At 38.2% G+C, this 24,677-nt stretch overlaps 1 protein-coding gene across 4 annotated transcripts in view; it reads right to left on the reverse strand.

Annotated features, from left to right (window-relative positions):
* Nucleotides 1-24,677, reverse strand: part of BANP (BTG3 associated nuclear protein) — a 142,203-nt gene that overhangs the window by 44,187 nt on the left and 73,339 nt on the right. For 3 of the 4 annotated variants that reach the window (XM_054078971.1, XM_054078974.1, XM_054078973.1), the window contains 2 exons: nucleotides 22,250-22,321; nucleotides 20,143-20,187 (listed from right to left, as the gene is read on the reverse strand). In XM_054078971.1, coding sequence (XP_053934946.1) covers nucleotides 20,143-20,187; nucleotides 22,250-22,321 — 117 coding nt within the window. The remainder of the gene's footprint in view (nucleotides 1-20,142; nucleotides 20,188-22,249; nucleotides 22,322-24,677) is intronic. The other variant, XM_054078972.1, reaches the window with a different exon arrangement.

The raw sequence follows: 24,677 nt of genomic DNA on the forward strand, positions 1-24,677 counted from the left end.
GTCCTGGTACTGCTAAGGTAATGGGGCTTGCTCACTGGTCCCCTGGCTTGGCGTTCAGGTTCTCATCCTATCGCCTCTGCCTGTTTGAAATGTTTTTGGGCAAACCCCCCTTCTTTCCTCCTGGAATTTGCGCATCCATCTTCTGTCACTGCATACTGTGCCTGTTTGGGTTGATTCTCGCACAGAACCACAGGACAAGCTTATGAGAAATCCCTGCTCCTTGTAACCATTCCTTCCCACTGCAGACCCACACGGTGTCATTTTCAGAAGACAAACCCAAGAACATTATTAATAAGGTAGCCTCAATCGGATCTTTCTGTCCAAGTCTTTCAGACATCAGTTTCAATGCAGTTGAGGCATCCTCACTTTCATTCTTCTATTGGATACAAAGTCAAAAGGTGATTCTCAGTGCTTCATTGCTGCTTTTCCACAATTTAACTGTATGCAGTATGGATTGGCTTGCAAGGGTTTTAATGGATCTGAGGCTACCCAAAACTTTTGGATTAAAACAAATAAACAAGACTGAACAGTGAGAGTGTATCTCTGTAAGCACTTGCTTTAAACAAAACAATGAAAATCCTGGTTTGCTCCCTTAAATAAAACCTCTTCTAGTCATTATAAGCCTCCTGAATTCACACTCTGACACTGGAGATATGCGGCCTCAAGCCTCCTGCTGTAACAGTTCTGAGTATTTTCTGCAAGATCCCAACCTCTGTGGTAGCTCTGGCAAGTACAGGCCACATTGTGTCTGAGTCTGGACAGGCTTTGTTTGTGTATAGTTGGTTTTGATCAGATTGACATGTACTAAATTTAACTCTGGTCTTTGTTCCACTGTGCATTTAGCAAAAGCTCTAGAAACAATGTCTACAAACAGAAAATGTCTAATAATTTAGTATTTCATTGGCTAATTGTATATCTGCAGTCAAAAGGGAAATCTTTATATTCTAGTGGGATATCACCCATTTGCTCTATTTGGCAACACCAGTTCGTGGCTGATGGTCAGCTGGCCTCCCAGAGACAAATCATGAAAACTTTTCACACAGCTGTACTAAAGCCAAAACCGCCTCCTTTTTTTGACTGTATCGAGGCATAATTATTTTTTTAGCAACTACACACACCAGTTCCTGAGCTTCAGTTCTGACTACATAGAGGTAAAAGAAGTGTGCAAAGGCAGAAAGCTGAAGTCATTTCAGTACTGACAAAGTCCTGGCGCTTCCTTTGTCGGAGGTTGGTTGGTGTTTTGGGGTTTTTTTTGATGGAGAAAGGGGAGGATTTATGGATTTACAAACGAGTTCATAAGCTATCTTTACCAATCAGTAATCTTTGGCTGCTGATTCAGACAGTGTCTCACATAGGAATCTCCTCTGCATCTCTTCCTAGTCCATCTAGACAGCACAGTAGTAATAGCTACATCTCCAACGTGACCCTTCTGCACTCTCTGGTGCTTTTCTGAATGAGTTACTGACATTACATGGGTTTGACGCTCTATGCTGATATTTCTTTCTTGTCTCTTTTTAAACTTTAAACTCGGCTATACTGTTTATTCTGACACCCACTACTGCAGACACTCAAATGCAGCTCCTCTCCTCCGACAGTTACCAGTCCTGGATCCATCCAAGCCAACCCATGCCACACGCTGAGAAACCACAGAAGAGCAGTGCTCCGTCATTCCTCCTCCCTACTCTTGCTCTTTTCTGCCCCAGGCTCACCCTACCACCAGGTGTTACCTTCTCCTCTTCTGCTCTCAGTGCACGAACCGACTCACAAACCGAACATCTTAGCTTCAAGCCACACGCCATCTTCTGCCTTCTCCATGGGGCCCTTTCCAGTACGCAAGCTCTCTGGCCATAAATCAGACTAACTCCAGCGCATTATTTATCGCCTTTCCTCCCAGCTGTGCACATAACCAAATATAGTGACAGTGCTGTTGAGGCTCAAAAGAGATTTTTCTAGTGCATGAATACAGACGAGACTATTGCAAGGACCGTGTATCCAGTCAATAAATACTTCTGGCAGGCCAAATTGTCCCCCTGGGCTGTCCATTGGCCATCACTGCTCCATGCTATCAAAACCATACTGTATATTTCAACAGCGCACCTCTGGCATTGAGCTGAGCTCAAATGATAATCTGAGAAAACTGTCTCTTTTGAAAAGATTAAAAGGCAAATACAAATATAATTATGCTTTTTATGGGCTTTTGTTATGGCCTACTGTCCTCATGAGGAGGCAGAGCTGCTGGATTAAACAAAATGAAACATTTAACACACATTTCTGCTGGACTTCATATCTGTGATCCACATGATTTGTGGGTGCAGGTCTGTTCTTCTGCAGTATTTTGTATTTTTCCTTACACTCACAGCAGCAGAGCCATATCCGAAGTTTTTAACACAAACTAAGTGGCTTGCTTTGATGGACAAATTCAACTGCTTTAGAAAGCATTTTGCTTGTGAAGCTCAGATTGCTATCACAGTCTGATCTCACAGAAAATGTAAAAATCTTTCAAAACAGAATAAATGGTTCTTGAGACTTTCATTACTCCCAGGATTTTCTATTATTTCAACAACTTCTAGCACTTTCTCTCTTAGGAGGTAAAAATGCATCTCTTCCCTGTGTTTCAGATCTTACTGAAATGCAGCACTGTTCCAATTTCTTCGATCCAATTTTGCAGTTACCTTCTTCTTTCAGAGTTGAAAGAAAATGAAGTGTCTCAAGTGTGTCAGAACCAGCTATTACCGTGCAACCACAGACCTTTTTGCTGTACTCAGTCCGTTCCTGTTTAAACTTTCCTGTACACCTAGCAAATTTCCACTCCCAACACGTGTTTTATATCCTCCGTCCTCCCACAGGGGATATCTTCTTTTTATGCCTTGTACCACACGGAGCTGAGTGATCAAATGAGATTTCTGAAAGACTGCATGTGCGCATTTGCATGGGGTTTTTTAAATTCTATAACCTGTTCCAAGTTGGCTACGCAGAATAACCACAAACCTTCACAAACCTCTACAGCCATTTTCATAGAATCATAGAATGGTTTGTGTTGGAAGGGACCTAAATGATCATCCAGTTCCAAATCCCCACTGCCAGAAGCAGGGATACCTCCCACGGGATCAGGGTGCTCAAAGCCCCATCCAACCTTGCTTTGAACACCTCCAGGGATGGGGTTGACAACTTCTCTGGGCAACCAGGGCCAGGGCCTCAGCATCCTCACAGGAAAACAATTCTTCCTAATATCTAATCTCAATTTCCTCTTTCAGCTTAAAACCATTACCCTCTTTCAGCTTAAAACCATTACCCTTAAAAGCATTATCATTGCCCTCCCTGATCAAGAGCCTCTCTCCAGCTTTCCTGGAGCCCCTTCCATTACTAAAAGGGTGCTGTAAGGTCTCCCCGGTGCCTTCTCTTCTCCAGGTTGAAGAAGCCCAACTCTCTTAGCCTGTCCTTGTATGACAAGTGTTCCAGCCCTCAGATCACCTTTGTGGGCAACTCTGGACCCTCTCCAACAGATCCATGTCCTTCCTATGCTGAAGACTCCAGAATCAAATGCAGGGATCCAAGTGAGGTCTCACAAGAGTGGAGCAGAGGGGCAGAATCACCTCCCTTGACCTGCTGGTTGCATTTTGTCTCAAAGAACTCAGCTTTCCATGGAGCTACCCCTAACACTGCGCTGGTCGTTGCAGGATGACCCAGGACAAGTAAGTTTTTTCCTGAAATAAGTATTTTAGTATTTCACATTGCTACCAAGAAAGGGTGTAGAGGAAGGACTGACTATATGACATAACATAACATTGACGAAATCGATCTCTAATGAAAAATATGATATTGATGATGAAAGCAGTCCAAAGCAAATCAACTGAAATGACACCAACACAGGAATATCAAACCACCATGCAGAAAATGAGGAGGAGGGGGAAGTGGCAATCCCTTGTGGTTTTGGATCTCAGTCACCACTCACACTCAAATGTTGTGATTGTTACATGAAGTCATAATTTGAGATCACGTTTATGGTGTTGTGCCAGATGCTTTGTGCTCCTGCCCACACTGGGATAAAAGAGCTGGAAACCTGACAGCGATCAAGCTGCTGAAGTTTTACCTGGCAGTCACTAAGGAACCCAAGAGACCAAGTTGCTGCTAGGTCTTTGAAACCCGTGACAGAAAAGTGGCATGAGGGAACTTCAAAAGCACTAGTGCAGCATATTCATGAAGTTTCAGCAAAAAAGCACAACCAAGAAGGAATGTCAGGACAGCCAGGAGCCAGGAAGGCAGCCTTTGATGGGGCTATGAGAACAGACCAGGGGAAACTAAAGCAAAGCCAAAACAAGAAGATTCTTAGGACCCAAAGTTTTCCTGGAGCAACTAAAGAAAAAAGATGCCAAAGACTATCCTGAGGGAGAAACAAGCCCATGATTAGACATATGGATGACTATTGTAAATAAAATGTAGGGGAGTAGTGAAAGTCTACTTTTTGACCTCAAAAGAGCAGCTATAAAGGCTTCAAAGAACAGCACAAAAATGAAGTTTTTTATTTAAGCAAATTCTTAAGATAGTGCTATGCAGTCCTCAGAAGATCCATGCCGGTTTTCCCACAGGAAAAAGAAAATCCAGAGTCAAAATAATTCTAAAGTAACTTAAAATTTACAGTTCATATACAACACAAAGTTCTACTACCAGGAAAGTCTGTGTAAAAACTGTGCAAGTCAAAGAGCTGGCTTCTGTCAAGGCTATACTTTCAAAAACAAGTGTTCCCAGCTCCCTACCAACACTGATTCCAAAATACAAAAATAAGGCTTACACTTTTTTAAGGGGATGCATCTAATCCAGCCTCTGTTCAACTTCTCTATATTTGAGGCTACGATGGAACACACACCTTAAGACATGTTACATCTCTTCACAATTTGAAACAAATTTTAGAAGAAATGTTACCTAGTGTCCACCAATAAATACCACGAGGAAAGAAACAATGAAAAGCCTCTGTAACCAAAGTGCTGGTTAGCATCAAAACAAAACCAACACTGCCACTGGCTTCTACATGACCACAAACTGCTTTGCTACGCAGATGGCACAGGTGCAATTCATACAACCAAATTCTCTTATACTCACTTATATGTGTGTTACGTATCCACTATGTATTTTCTAACGGAGGGAACACAATTTTCTTTGATCAGTAATAAGCACTGTTCTCAACTATGACTCGCATTAACACTTGAGGGGAAATTTCACTTACAACACTTAAGAAGCACAGTTTACGTGTTTCAAAAACACTTCAGGTGGATTCATCTATGTTGCTGAAGAACACAACTGCCTTAGGACACTCCAGAACACTACTCAGTTGTTATCCTTGCCCTACAGCTCTTCTTTATTATTAAGAATGTAAAACTTTGTGGACTGAAACAAAATACATTTGTTCAACAGTACATTTCCTTAATCCGTAGTCTTTCTGAGAAAGCCCACAGACACCAAATTATGCCTTTAAACTGTTCTTTCAATTCATCACAGCACCTCCTGCTCAGAGAGAAGAATTCTAAGTCTGTTTTTATTTTGTTACTACCACGCTGGCTGTGACACCATCACTCCCCAAGAGCAGTTCAGTGAAAGACTTCACCGAGAGGCATGGGGGAACTGTTCCTCCAAATTTATTCCTATTTCCAAGTAGTTCTTCTCAAAACAATTCTCCTCTAAGCTACAGATTTAAACCTTCGCACTACAGATTTAAACCTCTGCGCTACAGATTTAAACCTCTGCACTGTCCCTAACAATTACAGATATGAACTAAAAAGTCTGATTTTGAAGTCATTTTCTCTCAGAATGGATCAAAAACTCAATGCCACAGCATCACGCTGAGCATGGTCACAACCAAGAAGTAACTGCTGCGATCTTCAATCTTCTTTAATTCAAATTCCACCTGCAGAACAGCTACACAGGATACACGCCTGAGACAACCTGCAGACGTACCTGGTCTTAATTTCACAGGAATAAGGACCACATATGCCAGTAAAATTTAACACAGACAATGCCTATTAAACACAAGCTCTTGCTGCTTATACAGCCCAGCACAAATCATCCCTTCTAGTAAGATGCTATCAGCAACAAAGCAGATAGTGTCACGTGAACCGTAAAACTTAATAAGCCATAAAACTACGTACACCATAGCCTCACAGGAGGCAGCTATCATTATTATTACTGCGCAAGTTTATAGTTTTCAAAAAGATGATTCTAAAGCAAAGTGGATTTTTTTTTAACGCTGAAAATTTTATTTTACTTTTATTTTTCCCCCCTCACAGGAACATTTCATTTCAACATTGTTTGGTTTGAACAACAGAAAACTAAATGGCTTTATTTCTACTTTTTCTAGTGTGTTTATTTCCTCACTTTTACTGCTTCTTATATTGCAGTTTTTCTCACTGAAGCAAATACAGCAAGAACTTGCCAAATCAGGAAGAAGTCATCTGGGAATCTTTTAACTTTTGATTTTTGCACTCAGTTGAAAAAAAGTTAAACAAAAGTAAGAATTTTTATTTCATTCAAACATTTTGCACCAATTTCTCCTTTAATAATACTTAGAGTAAAAATGCAAGCAGATGACAAATCAATTTATCATTTTAATAAAATGCTTTACTTGAAATAGAAAAAGCAATTCTCAACAAATTCAACATTTGGAATTAATATGGCATTTGTATGAATTTAGAAAATATTCAAAATAAATGTCAGTTCTGGTACTGACATCAAGGTCTGACTAATAAAAAACAAACCAATTAACCACAACGTCTGGAGTCTATGACTGTTAAGCTCTTTTCTTGATCATTAGGGTTTGCAAGTGCTCGGAATAAGAGCTGCTGAATGCCATGTGCCATTACAGAATTGGAGCTGGGGAAAATCATCAACTTGTCAGTTGTATTTTCCTGGTCTGAGCAAAACAGATTTAAAGAGATACTATTCACTTTCAGGGGATAATTTAAGTAGAATTGATTGTCTTTATGCAATATAATTCCCTTTTCTTACAATTAAGCACTAGTCTGCAGCAAAAAGGATGTGAGTTTTTCATTACAGGAAATCCTGAAGAAACACAGCTATAGATTTTCTTCAGAAATATCAGTTACTTAAGGAGAACAACAATGAGGAAAGCCAAAATCTCTCTCAGTCAGTACTGACAAAGTCTAAGAAGCAGGATTGCACTGTTATAATTTCACAATTTATATAGATTTTAAATAGAGGCTGAAAGGAAAAGCTTAGTATTCCAGGCAGGAGAAAAATTATAAGACTAACGATAAATACTTATGAAACAATCTGGCTTAGTCTGATGTAATGGAACAGGAAACAATATTAAAACCGTGTTAAACACACGGCATATCAGTATTTCACTCTGGAAGGCACTGGCTTCTAGCACAGCCCAGCTGTCATCAGCCTTGACCAATGCTAACGAGGCTCTGACTTCGCTAACGGTTCGCTATAGCGTGACTGCGCATTGAGAAGTGCTGCAGGAAACAAGAGACTGCTATTAATGCAATTGTGCTGCTGCTGCTGGCAATGAGATCAAGAGCAGCAATACCGGCCGTTTGGTCAACTATTTTGCAACATTCTAGGAATTCTTTTATTTCTCTGTTAGCTTTGCTGCAAGTTTTCATCAGAGCTTTCAAGAAAAGCAAGCAATTTGGAATTATTGTACAGAAAGGAAGACCTTTAAAATTTAGTGGTATTTAACTGTGGCTTCTAATGCTGTCGCAAGCTACTAAATGTGTTGTGCTACTAAGAAAAGATATATTCACAGAAAAAGAGGGCCGTATTCAGACTTCAGCCACATAGACTCTAAGTGCATCACTCCTTCTTCATTAATGGAGTCAGTCTCGATCTACGCTATCATCTTTGAGACATGATTCTGCTCTTTTAAAGGTCAGTGAAAGATTTTTACAACAATCCAGTTTGACAGAAGTCTCCAAATATATTCCACTGACCTCCCATAATAATGAAAAATACACTATTAAATCTATGGAAAATAAAGCATCAGGGTATCTTCAATAAAGTAACTCCAGAAAGTCACAGATATTGGTAAGCCAAGACTCAGATGCTTCAAAGCAAGTGACCTAAACTAAATTTTCCCAAAGGAACGGAGCATTTCTAATGAAGACATTCGCAACCGATATACCTAGTAAATGTTTCTATATGATGATATTTTTTATAAGAACCGAATAAAGTGCCCCCTGAACAGCTGCATCTAGGTCAACCATTCAGAATCTTGGATTTCCTCAACTACTTCATATCTACTCCAAATAACGTACGTGGACTTGAATGAGAAACATCCTAATTTGGAAAATCTCCATGGCAGAAGAAGCATCTGTTCCTTGTGTTTAGTGCTTTTAAGTACACGCTTACATAAACGCTCGTGCAATACGCTCATGAAACTCATGAGTGATATTTTGTTGTTGTTAAGAATTCAGTGTTGAACTAAATGAACTCCAAATAATGAAAAATCGTTAGCATCACTTGGAATAGGATTAGGCCAATGACAAATGCTTTTGACAGCTCCATTCCCATTATGCAAGACTAAGTCATATTTTAATTTGGAACAGATGATTCACCGATCGCTCTTTACTTCAGGTTTCAGATAGCGACTCTCTGACATACCACCATCGGCAAGGAAAAATACACACCAAACAGTAAAGCCACTTGGTATTTTACCATGTGCCTTTGAAGATCAGCATCCTGTTCCCTAGTAGCGCACAGATATAAAGGTCATTCCTCTAGGAGACTTACAACCTGGGTTCGCACCCAAATGTAACCTGGTAGCACGTGGCTGTGCCAGACACATGCAGAGGGAATATCATAGGCAAAACACCTTCACTACTGACTTTTGAAATGCCTCTGTGTGCAACCCTGCAACACATTCTTTTTTCTGTACACTTAGCACCATTTTCTACCATCTGACAAGCTCTTTTTTTGCATATTGACCTATTATAAAACAAACCTTTCTTGAAAGAAAACACAATCCCACCAAAGTCAACAACAAAAGTCACCGTGCCACTGTTGAAAATCCCATTCATTTCTCAGAGCATGGTCTCTGGTTTGGTCTTTCCGACAGCTTTCTCCTCTCTACATGGACTTCTCTTTTGACAATTCTTACAGCACAGCACATGCCCTGTCCTTCAATTATATGGTATTTTCTTCCTACTGTTATTTATGAGAAATGCTGCAATATCCATCATCTGCTAAAAGAAAACCTCAAAACCCAAAAATCTCGCATCACAGTTTTGTAATTTAGAAGTGCTGATCAGTATTTTTTCATTGCTAACTATGACATCTGCTTACTGACTGGCACCACTGACATTTTCCCTCTGGCTGAAGTTGATGCATTACAGCAACTTCTGTGACCCTCAGCGTCTCTACCAGATTTGGGTCTACGGTCAACACTGTAGCACCAACTCAGAAGCAAAACAGAGTGAGTCTTGGAAACCCTACACATACTACGTGTAAGATGGGCTGGATTTAAAGACTGGTACTTGTGTGTCACCGCTGTGGGACTGAGACACCTCGTTTTCAGTGTCGCTATAAGCCACCTCTGACAAAACAGTTAACTGGAAAATCACACTAACATGATAAATAACCTAATTCCAACATTTCCTCCTGGTGAACTCTGTAACATTCTTGCTATTTAACACAAATACTTAGCAACATTCCAGAAGCATGGAATGACATACTTCAGGAATAAAAATAGTTGTACAAAAATTAAGCAATTTATAAAACAGATTCATTCATAGCTCAGCCCTGGTTGAAGCCCAAAGTTTCCATCAAAGAAAAAGAATATCTGCGTGTAAAGCAGTGCTGCTTTTCGCTTCCAGAGCAGTCAGGAACTGATAGCTCTAGCTGAATAATTGATGGAGGCAGTATATAACAATTAATCCCAGCAGACTGGATCAAATAAAATGAAGCAAGTTTATAATTTAAAGTACTTCCACAAAGAAGAATTTTGTTCACAGAACATTAAAGGAATGGCTAAGACAAGCTAAAGCGGATGATTTTCCGAACATACTTTCCAAATGTTACTCACAGAATACGGAGATGTACTGTGAATAAAGTGGCTATATCTCAGTTAATTAAAAAAGCATCTGAGATGAGAACAGAAAACTGTGCTGTTGATGTGGGATTTCAATGCCTAAAATAAGCATCAAAGTGGTCATCTCGTAGGTTTTTTTAATGTATGTGCTTGAAATAGAAACACATTTTAACTACTAAAAAATACACTGAACTACATTGCATCCTACTGGTTTTTCCAAGCCAGCATACAAATCACACAATTACGCTCTTTGACCACCTTTCTATGATTTACTAGATGTTTGCTCAGATAGCTTGAAGTATTTTAAGGATTCTGGAAAATTGGACTAAAAATATATTTGAACTATGGAAAGGATTAAATACAGGAACAACAGACAAAAAAGTCAATCAACTGGTCAAATCTCTCTGTGTTTAACCTGATTCTGTCAAAACGCTGAAACCTCTGTGTAAAAGAAAACCACAGAGGTTTTCTTCTAAAAAGATCAGCTCACTCTTCATTTGCAATTGAGCCACTGTGGTTTAATTTTTAAAAAGGATAGGTTTTGTGACCAAAGTTGGCAAAAAGCAAATGTTTTAACGAGAGGAGACAAAAGAGGGAAGCCGTTCCTCACCTCCACATACTTAAACTAGTCAAAGATTGCCAAAATCATGACCACCACTGTGAAATACCACAAAACCCCATTGCTCATTTAACCTAGGCAGACAGTGTGGGCATCTGGAAACAGATTTAAGTCATCAAGATTTACTGTTGCGCTTAACAAAGCAGAAAGATTAATTCTGTTAATGGCCTGAACACTATCCTTGCCATTTAGTAACCTGACAACATGTGCACGCACACACACACTTTGTTGGTGTTGGTGTAAGGATGAAACACGATCTCTCCACGCCAAACAGCTCAGCAAGCATCGGGGTCTCCTAGCAGCAACAAGCAGCTGATATCCAGCCAAGGTTATAGCATTGTAATGTATCGACTATCAACCCATCATGGGCATTGACAAGCCAATTGTACCAATCATTCCCAAAATCCTTCCTGGATTTGGAATGTGGGACAGTGATTTCTGAACACATGCACACGATGCTAGTGGCATCCCTAATATTTGAAATAACTGAGTGTGGAACTGTTAGAGCATACGAAGTGGATCAGTGACGGGATAACGGCAAATCTGCAGCATAAAGAGGCTTCATATCACATGATGAGAAAAATCATAAATGAAGAGCACTAAAAAAAACAAACAAAACAAAAAAGAAATGATTTCTCTAGATTAGCAGAGCAAGATAGCTTTGTGAGACTGCTATTCTACAAGCAGAGATTTTTATTACCAAGATCTCTAATAAGAGACAGCTTAGACCTATGCCTTCTATGACGGTGGAGAAAATTATTTTTCCTTATATTTAAAAGATTATCACTTCATATCTCATCTCCTCTTATTAAGTTTACAGCAATATTAAAACAAGATTTGGGTGAATAAAGAACATAATATACTCCAAAATAGAGAACATATTCTTTGGAGCATTATAAATGCTCCAGTCTGCTTGAATGGAATTTTAATGGAACAACCCACCCTCTTAGGAGAAAAAATAAAAAAGATGACAGAAAATATTATCCTTTTCCAAAACCCTCATTAAACAGTCTTGCTTTACAACCACCACAGATCACTCTCTCAAGTCTGTTGCTCAGAGACTGTATCAAAGAAAGTACCTACAAGAGATTAACAAATCATCTTGATTAATTCCTTCCATCAGTCGGAACATTTTTACAAATGGAAACAAATAACCTGGAAAAAAACTCATGTCTGATTTTAACTTTTTCTGTATGTTTTACTACTTTTGATCAGAAATCCAAAGAAAAACAAGCCAGTTTGTGATGTGACAAAGGCAACAGGCCCTGCAGGTCACAAAGAGAGACAAAGTATTGGGAACTGGGACTTCTGAACAGAAGACAAAAATAGTTGTGTGACATAATGTCTAAATCTTGAGCAGTGCTAGGAAATCGCTGTGTTTTAAACACAGACATCTTATATTATGTGCTTACAGCCAAGTATCTGCTGGAACTTACTGTTTGTTACTGAACAAATCTTCACCTGTGTTACTGAAGCGAAGCATGAAAGCAGGGTCAAATTTGAAATTAACAGGAAGCCATTTCTCTATTTTTACACTTTGCCAAAAGCTGAAGTGACAAATAAATGCCATTAATAGGAGTTTTTGCTGCTGGTAACTTTACTTTGCCTTCAGCAGAGCTGTTTGTGAGGTTTTTTTTCCTTTTTAAGATGACAAAGATAGGCTGGGTCCCAAATCAAACCAAGACATTGTGTAGCTATCATGCATCGTAATTAACGATAATTAGTAGATGGGGAAAAAAAAAACCCCAACAGTTGACCTGAAAGGTAACTGCAAGCTTTCTCACATTCTCTCAAATGTGCTATACTAAGAACCAGGATGAGACAAAGCACTATCAGAACAGAATTAAAGGAACCACAATTACAGTTGCCCACAAGCCAAGATGAAGGAATTCACATAAAAAAGCAGAACAAACACCAGCAAATAACAATGATGAAGTGGCTGATGAGGAATTCAAAAGACTGTTAAGTATTTTTCAAGAAGCACTATGTACTGAAGATGCTTGCACTGATGGCATCTATGTACTAAAGATGCTTTACCTGATGGCAAAACAAAAATGTCTTTGTAAGTCTCAAATGAGTACCATGGACCCAAGGAGCACCAGCAAACGTCAGTGGAGACAGAGAACACGTGACCATGATTTTCTAAGTCCATATTTTAAACCAGGTGATGAACTAAAGATTAACAACAACAATTAATGACCTTTGATAGACTACAACATATCAATATCTACACATCAAACCTTAAGTACATTAAAATGACTTAATATTTGCTTTATCCCTAAAGCAGCGATTCCTTTTTTCCACTCCTGATAAACTTAGTAAAGCTTGTTTGTTTCTTCCTTGTTTCCTTCCTTTCCCACAGGAAAAATCTATTTGGATACATTTATCTGAAAAGCACTATAAAGTGTTCTTACCACCCTCTACTACATTTACATGAAAACTTAATCACTTGTTAAGCAACACAAGATTAAAAACATGCTAGTAAAATAATCAAGTTTTTCATTCTTTGAAGAAAACAAACAAAATACTATACACATTTTGAAACTTCAAACAATAAGAATAAAAACTGAAGCTACTCTCTGCTCCTGGTGGCTTTCAGTTTCCAATACAGCTTTCTATACAGATTAGTCACCTCAGTCATCCAAAACCTCTGAAATTCTGCATAGTTAACAGGGACAGAACTACGATTGGACACAAAGAGCCAGTCCATACTCTCATTGTTATAAAAAAGTGCATTCACTTTCAGGCTCTCCTAAACAGCTGAAAGGCAGAAGGGTCCCCTAAGTCAGTGGCACACACATGGAAAGAACTGGTCCTGACACCGTAACTGCATTAGAATTGAATTCTTAACGAAACAATACAGAATCTCTGGATATGCAATGCAGGTGTTTCTCAAAAACATAAACTCATTTACAGAGCATGGCCTGCTGACTGTCACTGAGCTTCTAAATCACTTATCATTTTCCCTGAAAGTGGATAAATGCTATGTAGTACAAAAACACGGCATTTTCAGTTAAATATCAGAATTAGTTCTGCATTCTTTAACTACAGATAATGTGCTTTCCCATCGACATCTCTTATGTAGCAGTTCCCCTTCCATGGTTTTTGGCTGTGTATTGTTGACTCTCAGTGAAGGACTGCATTTTCCCCAAATACGGTCTCCCCACACTAAGGCAGAATTCTGTTATATAATCACCTGGAGTAAACAATTTGCACAGCTTTGTTTCAGGAATCTTCTACAGAGTGATGACAGCGAGGACCTCTGCAAATCAGGCACAATCCCACTGGACAGTATCTTACTCTGCTTTACAATTACAAAGAAGGTGAAAATTTTCTACAAGCACATTTTAAATTCAGCAGTTTAACTACACCTAACCCAGCTTATTACAGCTACTTTATTTGTGGTATTAAGTATGAGTAACTAAGGTTATTTATATCATTATATTTTCTTATAATATTAATTTTCCTAGCAATATTTTGTATCTTCCCGACCACCTAAGTAGCAGGTGGGGACCCTAGGCTTTTTTTTTTTAAATCCATACACATTTGGAAGTTCTAATACACTTAACTGCTTTAAAATTAAATTTCTCAACTTTGATTTGATAAAATACTCCTTTCTCTAACAAACTAAGTTTTATGAACTAAAAAGTATAGTGAGGGGTTTGATGACATACTTTGAGGAACTGTCTATGTGCAGAACACCTCTTCTATGGAACGCAACATCAGTAAGTGCACATGCACAAAGGAATACTGTCAGGCAAAACAAACAAAAAAAGATAAATCTCATCACTAACATGCTCAGATTTCAGTATTTTAACCAATCTTACTTTATCCATGAATACATTGTGCTTCTATGTGAAATGTACATAAAGCACACTTTGTTTCAAAACTATTCTATTTTTGCTCCTAAATAGAGCAAATAAAGACCTGCAAGACTAGTAGAACCGAGTCCTGAAGAAGTATGACCTAAAAATAATCATTTATTTTTTTTTCCAAACCATGCGAGCAGTTTTTAAGTTCCAGCTGTACTATATTGGGGTTTTAATTTTGTTGTTTTTCCTCTAACAATCCTGTTTGTTTCTCCATGCATATTATTCAAAGCAGATGTGCTGAAACAAGAAAAAAAAAATCTTTTCAATGTATTACAGCAGCTGGCGCAGAAGTTAAGGTCTTCGTCCTTGCTCTCAGCTGCCCACAAGCACACACGCGTGCACACACAGACCCTATGTCAGCAATGCATGCAGAAAGACTCACGCTGGGAATGTGCCTCTGTCCCCACGGTACGACAGTTTACAAGGTTGATGTCGGAGCAACACATTTCTTGCACTTCAAATTTCTTCACTTCTTCCAAGCTTTCACCGAGAAAGTAACTGACAATCATCTTAATACTACTGCCCTCTACTGCTTAGAAGTTATGGGCAGCAAAAGAAATCGTACGTTGTATTCATTCTTGACTGCGGAAATCGAATAAAGAGTTCTAGTGTTTTAAAATCTGGAACTTTTTAATTAGATGTAGTATATGAAATTTAAGGCCCGTGTAAGATAGTTCTTTCCTCTGTTTTGGATTTATCATTATTATTATTACTACTGCTACTCCTATTATTATTACTATTACTGTTGCTATTATTATTAAAGTTGCTAATATTGATAGAAACTGCAGTGTCTATTCCAACAGCTTAGTAAAGGCAGTTAAGATGCATATTTAAAAAAATATTTTAAGCAGTCTCTTTCACAATAAAAATGACATCTGCAAAATACATAAAAGTGAGCAGAAGCAAAGTTAATCTGTCAACACATTTTTGTTTCTATAACTGAAAATCACGCTTGAGTTATGAATTAAATCGGACCTTAAAAAAAAATGTGGTGCCCTCACTGAAAAGCAAGGTATGAGTATCGCAGTAATGATCAGGGAGGGAAACAGAGGTACAAACCCCAACCGTTAAAAGAGTTCGTTTAAGACTGTCCCACAGGCTTGTAAATAATTTTGTTCACAAACAAACCTATTTTCATTTCAGTTTGATCCAGTCCCAAATAAGATTTGCTGGATATTATGTGGAATTATTAGAATAGCCCTCCCTCACCCCTCCCGAACATTTGGAACTGTTTCTTGTCCTTTTCCATTCCTCTACGATTGAACAGCTTGCCCTTCACTTCAGACCGTAGCGGAGTACAGATGTTTCAAACACAGGTGATGAAGTCACATCACTTTCTCACTACATTCCTCCTGTATTACAGGGTGGATCATCTGTATTTAACAGACCTGAGTGAGACATCAGATTCATACTCCTCCTGAGGGCATCAAAGACAAACTCTCATCGATCCGTTTCTCATACACGTCTATATTCTAACCTTTCAGGTCCAACAGCAGCAAGCAGCTACTTTGCAGCACTGAACTCTGCTGTATTTCCTCCACCACTACGGCAATTTTCCAAGAATCTCTTTTCTGATCACGGATTCCTATACTCTCATATGATTATTACACACATGAGGATGTTCTTCTAAAGCTTACTTGGAGAGCTACCTCCCCAGCCCTGTATCTGAACTCTCCAGGACCTCAGAGCTGCCATAAAGCCCACAGCAAGGTCGGAGTAAAAGTTCAGGAAAAGATAATGCAATCACTTCTCCATACAAATACTTCATTGAACAGCAGAAAAATGTGTTATTAATGCGATGCCCTTGCTCTCTTTGTCTATGTAACTCAACAGTTATGTAAGGGTCTCACCGCACCACTTTGATTACAGACTTATCTGGAAGACGCAGTGTCTACAACTATATAAGACGCAAAGTTTCTCAAAAAAAGCAATGCAGCAGAAGCAAATTTGTGTGTTCATTTCACGTGTAAACAGTAAGAAGTCCGATATTACAAAAGCAATTCACACTGGCTAGGTTTTTTCTGCTGAATCTCTCATTCACACTCTTCATCCTGGATTTTCGTGCTTCTTCTAGCTTACCTACTGATACTGACACTCAGCAAACCAAATGCTGCTAACTTTTATCCATTTTTTGTTCATTTAGCAGAACAAATTGTCAGCTCTCCAGGAACACATATGATCATATTTTAGATTTTAGAGTGCATTAACTTTTTAATTTAAGAACTAAGGCTATTAGTTGAAGACCATTTGCCTGGTGTCATTTTAATTAATTTCTAAATTGGAGAAACATTGGCCTTGAGGATGTATAAAATGGAATGTCTAAAATCAAGGAATGTCAAACTACTGAATTGTCCTGTTCTACCTCTTTACACCCCATATATATTTCTGAACAATGGGCACTGTGTCAGCATGTCCTGTGCAGGCCACGCTGAACACCTCCAGGGATGCAGAACATTGAAATTCAAAGGAAGAAAAGGATGGAGTTAGGGAGAAAGGAGGGCAGGTAATCAGAGGAAAAAAAGAGACAAATTAAAAAATTTGTGGTAATTCAGAAGTATAGAATGTCTAAAAGTCTAAAAAAATTCACACTGGCCCAAGACTTCAAGTGTTTGTTAATATGTAGTCTAATAATTTTTTGCAGTTCGGTATTTTTATTAAACGTGCACCAAAATGTGAAACTTTCAGTTAATAGAACACACGTGTAGGTAGAAAGCGTTCTTTTTAGCATGATTTCATTCGTTCCATGAACAATGATGCCAGAAAAACAAGATCTAAGTTCGGTGCAACAACCAGGACAAGCAATTCAAGAGGGAAGGGGGGGAAAGAGGAGTTAAAATCAACAACAGGCAGCATTACGCAGGTAAGCTCTTATTTATGACTAATATTACATGGCTTAAACCATATCAATCATCCTGGATATTTTACTGACAAAAATTCACAGAAGACTCACACCATTTTTTGCTATAGTTCATATGAAATTAACAACTCCATGCTTTGCAGCCCCAGCTTCTTGTAAACCTTTTACTTGTGATTCTGAAGGAAAGCCTGCATCAGGTGGCAGCGCTAAACCTCGTCTGAGGAGAGAGAATACCTAACATCTGGAAAGCGTACAATAACATATGGAAAACAGCAGCACGAGATGAATTTTCAAAGGGAATATTTAACAGTCAAGCTAAGGCCTAATACCATTACTAAGAATATATTAGTCAGCTACAAAGATTCAATAACTGAAGTCTCAAAAGTGCCACATTATTCACTTTCCTTATTATCGATATTCTTCAGTGTCCCTTGGCAGAGTGCATTAAAGTTCAAAATAGGGAAGAAAAAGCTGCTCTCCTGAAAAGTAATGGACAGGTGGGAAAACTACAGAAGTCTCTTTGATCGCAGGTCATGTACAGATGATTGCAAGCTACTGGATTGTTACGACCTACGTTACCACTGAACCATATCGTATGACAGGTTTTTGTGCTCTTATCCCACTACAAGTGCTAAGGAAAATATATTAGTTTTAACTTCCATTCTTAAACCACAAACACAGTGCAGTTTAACTCATTTTCCTTCACAGTTTTTTAGGAGCTAATAGCTCAAAAAATGATTGCTTAACACAGATCAGCTGATGAGCAGAAGGCAGTAGAGCCACAGACCTCCTCCCCTTTACCCCCTCGCATAACACACACACACACAGAGCTGTTGCAAGGAATCATGTGAGCTCTACTCATCCAGTGCAAAACAAGCCCACATGGCTTAAACTGCTGATCAAGGTTTTAATATCTAATGCAGAATGGAGATAAAAATCCCCTAAATATTTGCTTGCTCCTAATTTTTGGTCCACTGGAAAACAGTTAAACAGCAAATTAAAAAACGCCAGCATTTTACCACTTTTTTCCAAGGAAAGTTTAAAAGCAGGGCCCAGAGTACAGCTCATTAAAAAAGAAAAAACTGGATGCAAAAAGTGCAGCTGCTTAAAAGTGAATGAAGACTGTCCCAAATATGATGTGCTATGTAACAGCACAGCTGCCTTTACGTAGATAAGATGATGTTGATTTCAACAACAAAAAGTCAATTAAATCCTGCTTTTCTCCGCTATCTTGTGTGTGCTCTCACACACTTCACCAAACATCTATCCCATATCCATACACATGCACAGACAGACGTATACAGATACAGATATACTTTGAGAACATCTTTCCTCCAGCATAGCATTATTCTGCGTGCACTAATGCAACGATCAGCAGGATTCCACTTGTGGGCATCCAGAGACTGGAAGGTTTTTACTGCTCTACACTTCACAGTTTTCTACTTCTATTTTAGGACAAGAACAGCTGAATGCTACTGTTGGATGAAAGGACTCACCTTTCCCTGCCTAACATAGGAGGTTTCAGTAAAATAGTCATCCAAGCATTTCCCTTAAAAGCAGCATGAACTCACAACATTTTAAACTATGTTCTTTGGTTCTGCTTCAGAAAGAGAGATACAATTTGTGGAATACTTGTTATGAATAGGTATTGGAAAATACTGGTACTAGGCTATAAACATTAAAAATACAACTTAATCTATATGCTGCTCTTGGAGAGATGTAGCGCTACCCAACCTTAGTCTGTGAAGATGTAATTTGTACAGCAAAAAAAAACTTTTTGAGAAGTCTCCAGAAAATCACCTTTCCTAGCCTCATTTCTGTGAAAGTACTTCTGAATAAAGTCTCAGTAAAGAACACTTAAAGCATTTTTCTTATTTTTATTTGCTAAATACAAATACTGAACATGGTCAAAAGTTCAGAATACTGGTAGCTTCTCAAGGCCTTTGGGTTCAAGACCCTTCATGATCCAAGTCTTTTCAATTCAGGGAAGCATTCACGTTCCAGCCATATGTCTCAACTTATTAACATTCAACAGAGACAAAAAATATTCATACCACTTATTCAAGTGGCCTGGCTGCAAAGCTTCTTTGAGGGATATTTTTGTGCTACGGATATTTTAATATAGCTCAACATCTAGTAAAGTTTGTTGGAGATCAACTGTTAGCAATTTTGTTGACACCTGACACGGAAATTCTGTTAATTTTATCACTTATTGACTCATCACTCAAAGTAAAAGCTGCTTTTTCTTACCTCATGTATGCATAAGTACCTAATAAAGCCATCTTATCAAAAAGAACAAAAGCAGATGTGAAAGATCTGTTTCTCCCAAGACAGATATATAATGAAAAAATAGCTGCTTAAACCTCGGCAATAAATGTTCTTAGGTTTGCATAGACTGTAGCCCACATCTGGCCATAGCGACAGTTGATAACAGAGAAAATAACACACTGTACACAATATTATCAATCCAGTGAGTAAATGTCAGAGTGAAGAGGCCAAAGACAAGAAGGTCTGAAACACAAGGATGAAGTATCTTGCAGGAGTAATGAAAGAAGCTCAGTCAAATACTTTGAGTCCACAGATAAATACTTAGCTTACTTTTATCATTTTCCAAGTTGTTTATTTAAAAAGAACTACCAGAACAGATTTTGCTCTATAAAACGGCTACTAAATAATGTGAGAGCATTCCAATTGCAACATTAATTTTAAATAAAAAAGCACAATGCTGCTTAAAACTCAGTTCCATTCCTACCTGCCCATCTTGACCCACGTGAACTTGATGTATCTGAAGGTTTCCCTGTAAAATAAGAGCATTGACAATAAATACAACTTTGGAGTTTAAGAAGTTGCTCTGTCTTGGAAAAGGCCTGTTTCTCATCTCATTATTAAACAATTCAATATTAAGGAAATCTATTAATTTAGGAAATTCTGCTGAGGGTTATTTTGGCAATCCAGCCACAATTCAATGGTCAGAACTTTAACCACAGAGGATAAACAGACTGAAAGGGAAGGTTTTTCAGCACCACTGTTTTGCTTTCTGAAAGTTACTATGTAGTGTGCAGTAATTTTATGCAAAGTTTGTTTGCATGGTTATTGAGGTAAGATTTTTAGTTTTCCTTACTTATATAAAACTGCAAATTTTAAGTCAAACCTTTAATAAACTCCAATTAGGAGTAAAATACTTTTACATGTATGGATTTCTATTTACTGTTTGTTGTTTCTGTTAGGCTGTGCTAACAGAATTCTTTACTTTATCAAAACTCAATATCCAAGACCAACATAGTTCTATGGCAGGAATTACATTTATTACAAAAAAATCTCAGTACTGTAAAGTATTTTAAAGGAAACTGTAGCTTTGAAGTCTAAAAGGAAAGCAGCATCTTTACAAAATGAAGCTTTTATGAATATGTCCTGAGATGTCTTTTCAAAAATGTACACTTAGATTCAGAACAAACAGCTTTCCAATCACAGAGACCAGCAGTGAAATAGCACGCTTCTTTGAGAAAAAAATACCAATTCTTTGATTTGTATGTTTTCTGCACTTTCTCTTGCTGGCAGCACTTCCTCTTATTTGAAGCTGTGTACATTGTAATAAATTTAAAACCAGATGTTTTCTTCTGTCAGGGGCAAATGCAGTTCTGAAAAGTCTTACATACAGGAACTTCGGATGAAGTCAGTGGATGCCGGGCTGTGCCTGAACCTCAGGATCAATTACACCCAGCATCTGCTGAATCATATTTTTTTCAGTGGCTCTTTACCCAAGAACTGCTCCAGCTTTATTGCAGCACGCTATGCATTGCGTTAGACCCAGAACATTTTGATCTTTTTTTATTTCTCTCTAGGTCTAACAAGCTCTTCAAAGGACACTGCCTTTGACTATAATATTTATATTATATTTATGATAATATTTATTCTACAATAGCTCCCTGTGTTAATAGTATTGCTCCACACCAAAAGTGGCTTTGTGAGATGTGATTTAGGGTACTTTGGAAATGGATTAAACTAACCCACAAGCAGATATGTTTAACATTGAGTAAAAAAACTCTACAAGGAAATCATACAGATCAAAATTGTGTCTGCATTTATATTTAACCTTATTTTGCTATTGCTTCTTCCTGTAAACAAACTAAGCACACACGAGATCTGACAGCAGCCTTAGCAGTCTCTACACATTCTTAAATAACTGAAGCACTCTCACTCAGCTAACTTCAGCTGGCTTTAAAAGCTGTTTTGCCTGAGTGGAAGGGGGGGGAGGGAAGGCAAAACTAGAGGGTTCAGTCCTGGATTGATCTATTTCCATTCTACTGTACTATTTTTATGGAAAAACTTACGAAGTGCAACTACTGCAGTGCCAGATTGCTTGATCAGTAATGAAGGTAAGTTCACTTCATTCTGCAATGTAACTTGAACAGACAGCATTTGGAAGTTTCTCAAATTCCTGTCCAACAGTTCCCACAATTAAAGACACTGAGTATTCTGAAGACATTTACTTCATAACTCTAACTAAAATAATTTAATTTCTCAATGGCAGTGCAGGAACCTAAGCCGGTTTCTTATAATACTCCAAGTACTAAATTTCCAACGCAGCCCCTTAGCCATATACAACAATCATCAGTGTAATATGCACACAGAGCTGTCTTGGCTGGTCAAGGCAAAGAAAACAAGACAGAACACAGAGACAGAAATAGCATATTGCATTTACTGCCTCAAAGCACATCCTGGCTCCACCACAGGCTCTCACTTCTATCGGTGCTGGTCTCTGTAGTGTATTGTAGCAGGTTTCAGAGGTACAGTTTCAGAATCGGGGCCTGAAGTTCTGGCCAACATCTGCTCCACAAGCACTCAAACTTTTGGCTCACCTCACTGTCCTGCGTGATTTGGACTTGCTCGCCTTGAGGAACTTGGGCTATGTGGAGATGGCCCTGTGGGATCCGCAACAAAAGAAAACACCAAGGAGCATCAGAAGGAAATCATAACTAGAGGAAGAAGCTATTACCTTGGATTCAATACAGCTTAACATACAAAAGCAAAATGCTTATTCAATGAAAAACATTAAAGACATATTTTAAAAAAATAAAGGGCAGCCGTATTTCCCCATTTTTTTATGCAAAGTATAAGCAGAGTGCCTTTGAAGAAAGAATGGCCCATTGTCACATAAAAGGAAATAAAACAGGCATAGTAATAAATAACGTTTATGCAGTGCATTTCTCTACAGACAAAGTACCTGCATTTTTGACTGATACACAAAGCAGGGAACTAACTTGCTTTGTTAGATTAGCATTGTGCCTGAAATATTAATCCCATGTAAAGACCTTAGAAATTCAGTTCTTAGAACAGAAATGCCATGACTAACTACTCGATAAGAGTGAGGTTTTAAAAGGTATCTGTAAGTATCCATACATCTTTGTACATTCACATCATTATGGTGAAGTACAGTACTATGCTAAAGACTATCTCTCTAGCTGCAATAAATTGGCATGAAGTCATTAACTTTAATGCATTTACACTGGTTTATGTTAGTGGAAAATCTTCCCTGACCATTTTAATAACCTTAATATTTCGTATGACTGACCATACCCACCACTTCAGAATGGTACCAAGTCTACCATTTGATCAAAACATGGATAAGAGTGGACGGAATCCCTTGTGCATCCTGACTAGCCCAGCGAAGTCTTCATACTGTGGTTTACCTGAAGGGAGATTGGATTCTAAATAACCTACTTGGGGGTTTATAAGGTTTTGTGTTCATTTTAATATGCCTGCATGAGACAGAGATTAAAGATAATCATTTGGAATTCTGTCAAAGGCTCTTCTTATTTTATAACACAAGAACAATTGCATGTGATTTTCAAAGAAACACAGATCCCTCTATTTCAAACAGTTTCATTTCCTTTAGAAGGAAACTGTCTATTTATAGGGAAAAAAACCATAGTGAAACTATCACTCTGACAATAAGGACTGTATATAAAATTAGAGCACAGCCCAGTCCATGTTGAGATTAGAATCACTTTCCCTCCTTAACATTAGGCTCTCAGGACTCCCAGGAAAAAGCATGGTGAATTTAAAAGATCCATTTATAGTATTTTTAAATATAAGCAATCCTTTCTGACAAAAGGGGGGGGGGGGAAGGTGACTTTATGCACCTTTGTATCATGCAGAATCTCAAAAAAGAACTGCTTACTAATCTTTTGCAGATACATTGCTGGGTTGGTCACAAATTCAACTCAATACCGATCTTTTTTAAGCATATATAGTATAAATAACTACTACCTTAATAATGACTTTCAGCCTGATCTCTGTGTATCACTCTCTAGAACTGAAAAAGCAACATCATTTTTGTCTGTTTCAACCTAGAGTGTGGATCATCATGCATTTTTCTCAGGTTCCACATTCAATTTAAAGGATATTTGACAGGGTTAAATATCAGGCAACCTTTCATCACTTACACCTATAAACATAACTGTTTTGTCTATTGTATCGATGTATTTCATATAATTTTTCATTCTTTCCATTTCAAGACTTAAAAGATAATTTTCAGTCATCAATTAAATCTCATAAAAAGATCTATACAGCAGCTAAGAAGACATACTCTTTAGAATACGTAGGGAAACCAAAAGACAAAGATATTCACATGATAATACTGGGCAGTTATGGCAAAAGGAAATAGAACCTTTGTACCCAGTTCCTGCAGCAAAAGCATTATTTCACTGAGGATGCTCTCAATTGGTAGGAGGAGGTAAAAAAATGTTTACAAGTTAACTTATTGAACTTCTCTTTAGTCCTCTTCCAACTAACTCAAAGCATTGCAGATCTAGTTCCTTTAAGCAATCACTCTCAACAATCAGTCACTGAAGTCATTATGGTATGCAGGTACACAGTAGGATAAGTTTGTGAAAACCAAAGGACTTTCCCATCCTATCTGGTTCCTAGCATCCTTTACACCACATTGCAACTCTTTCTTTTCTCTTACTTTAAAAGAAACCTTCTGTACTTTAGAAAAGAACTGCTCTCGGCTGTAGTTTCCTCTCCACAACCCTTACAGTTGCTGCCTGGAGTTCTTCTTAATCACTTCCATCTCAAATCCCTTCCACTTCCATGCACTCTTTCAAAAAGCATTCTGGCTAATATTTAAGTCCTCCTTTTAAGCAATGTTTACAGCTCTGTTCATTGCCTCCAACACTGTCGCACACCTTGAAATGTTCCCCTGTTTTCCATGACACACTTCAGCACATCTTACAGACATTTCTTTTCTGATAACATCCCAAAAGCATCTGTCCTTCATGGCCC

The sequence above is a fragment of the Cuculus canorus genome, chromosome 13, assembly GCF_017976375.1.
Source record: "Cuculus canorus isolate bCucCan1 chromosome 13, bCucCan1.pri, whole genome shotgun sequence".
NCBI classification, from domain to species: Eukaryota; Metazoa; Chordata; class Aves; order Cuculiformes; family Cuculidae; genus Cuculus; species Cuculus canorus.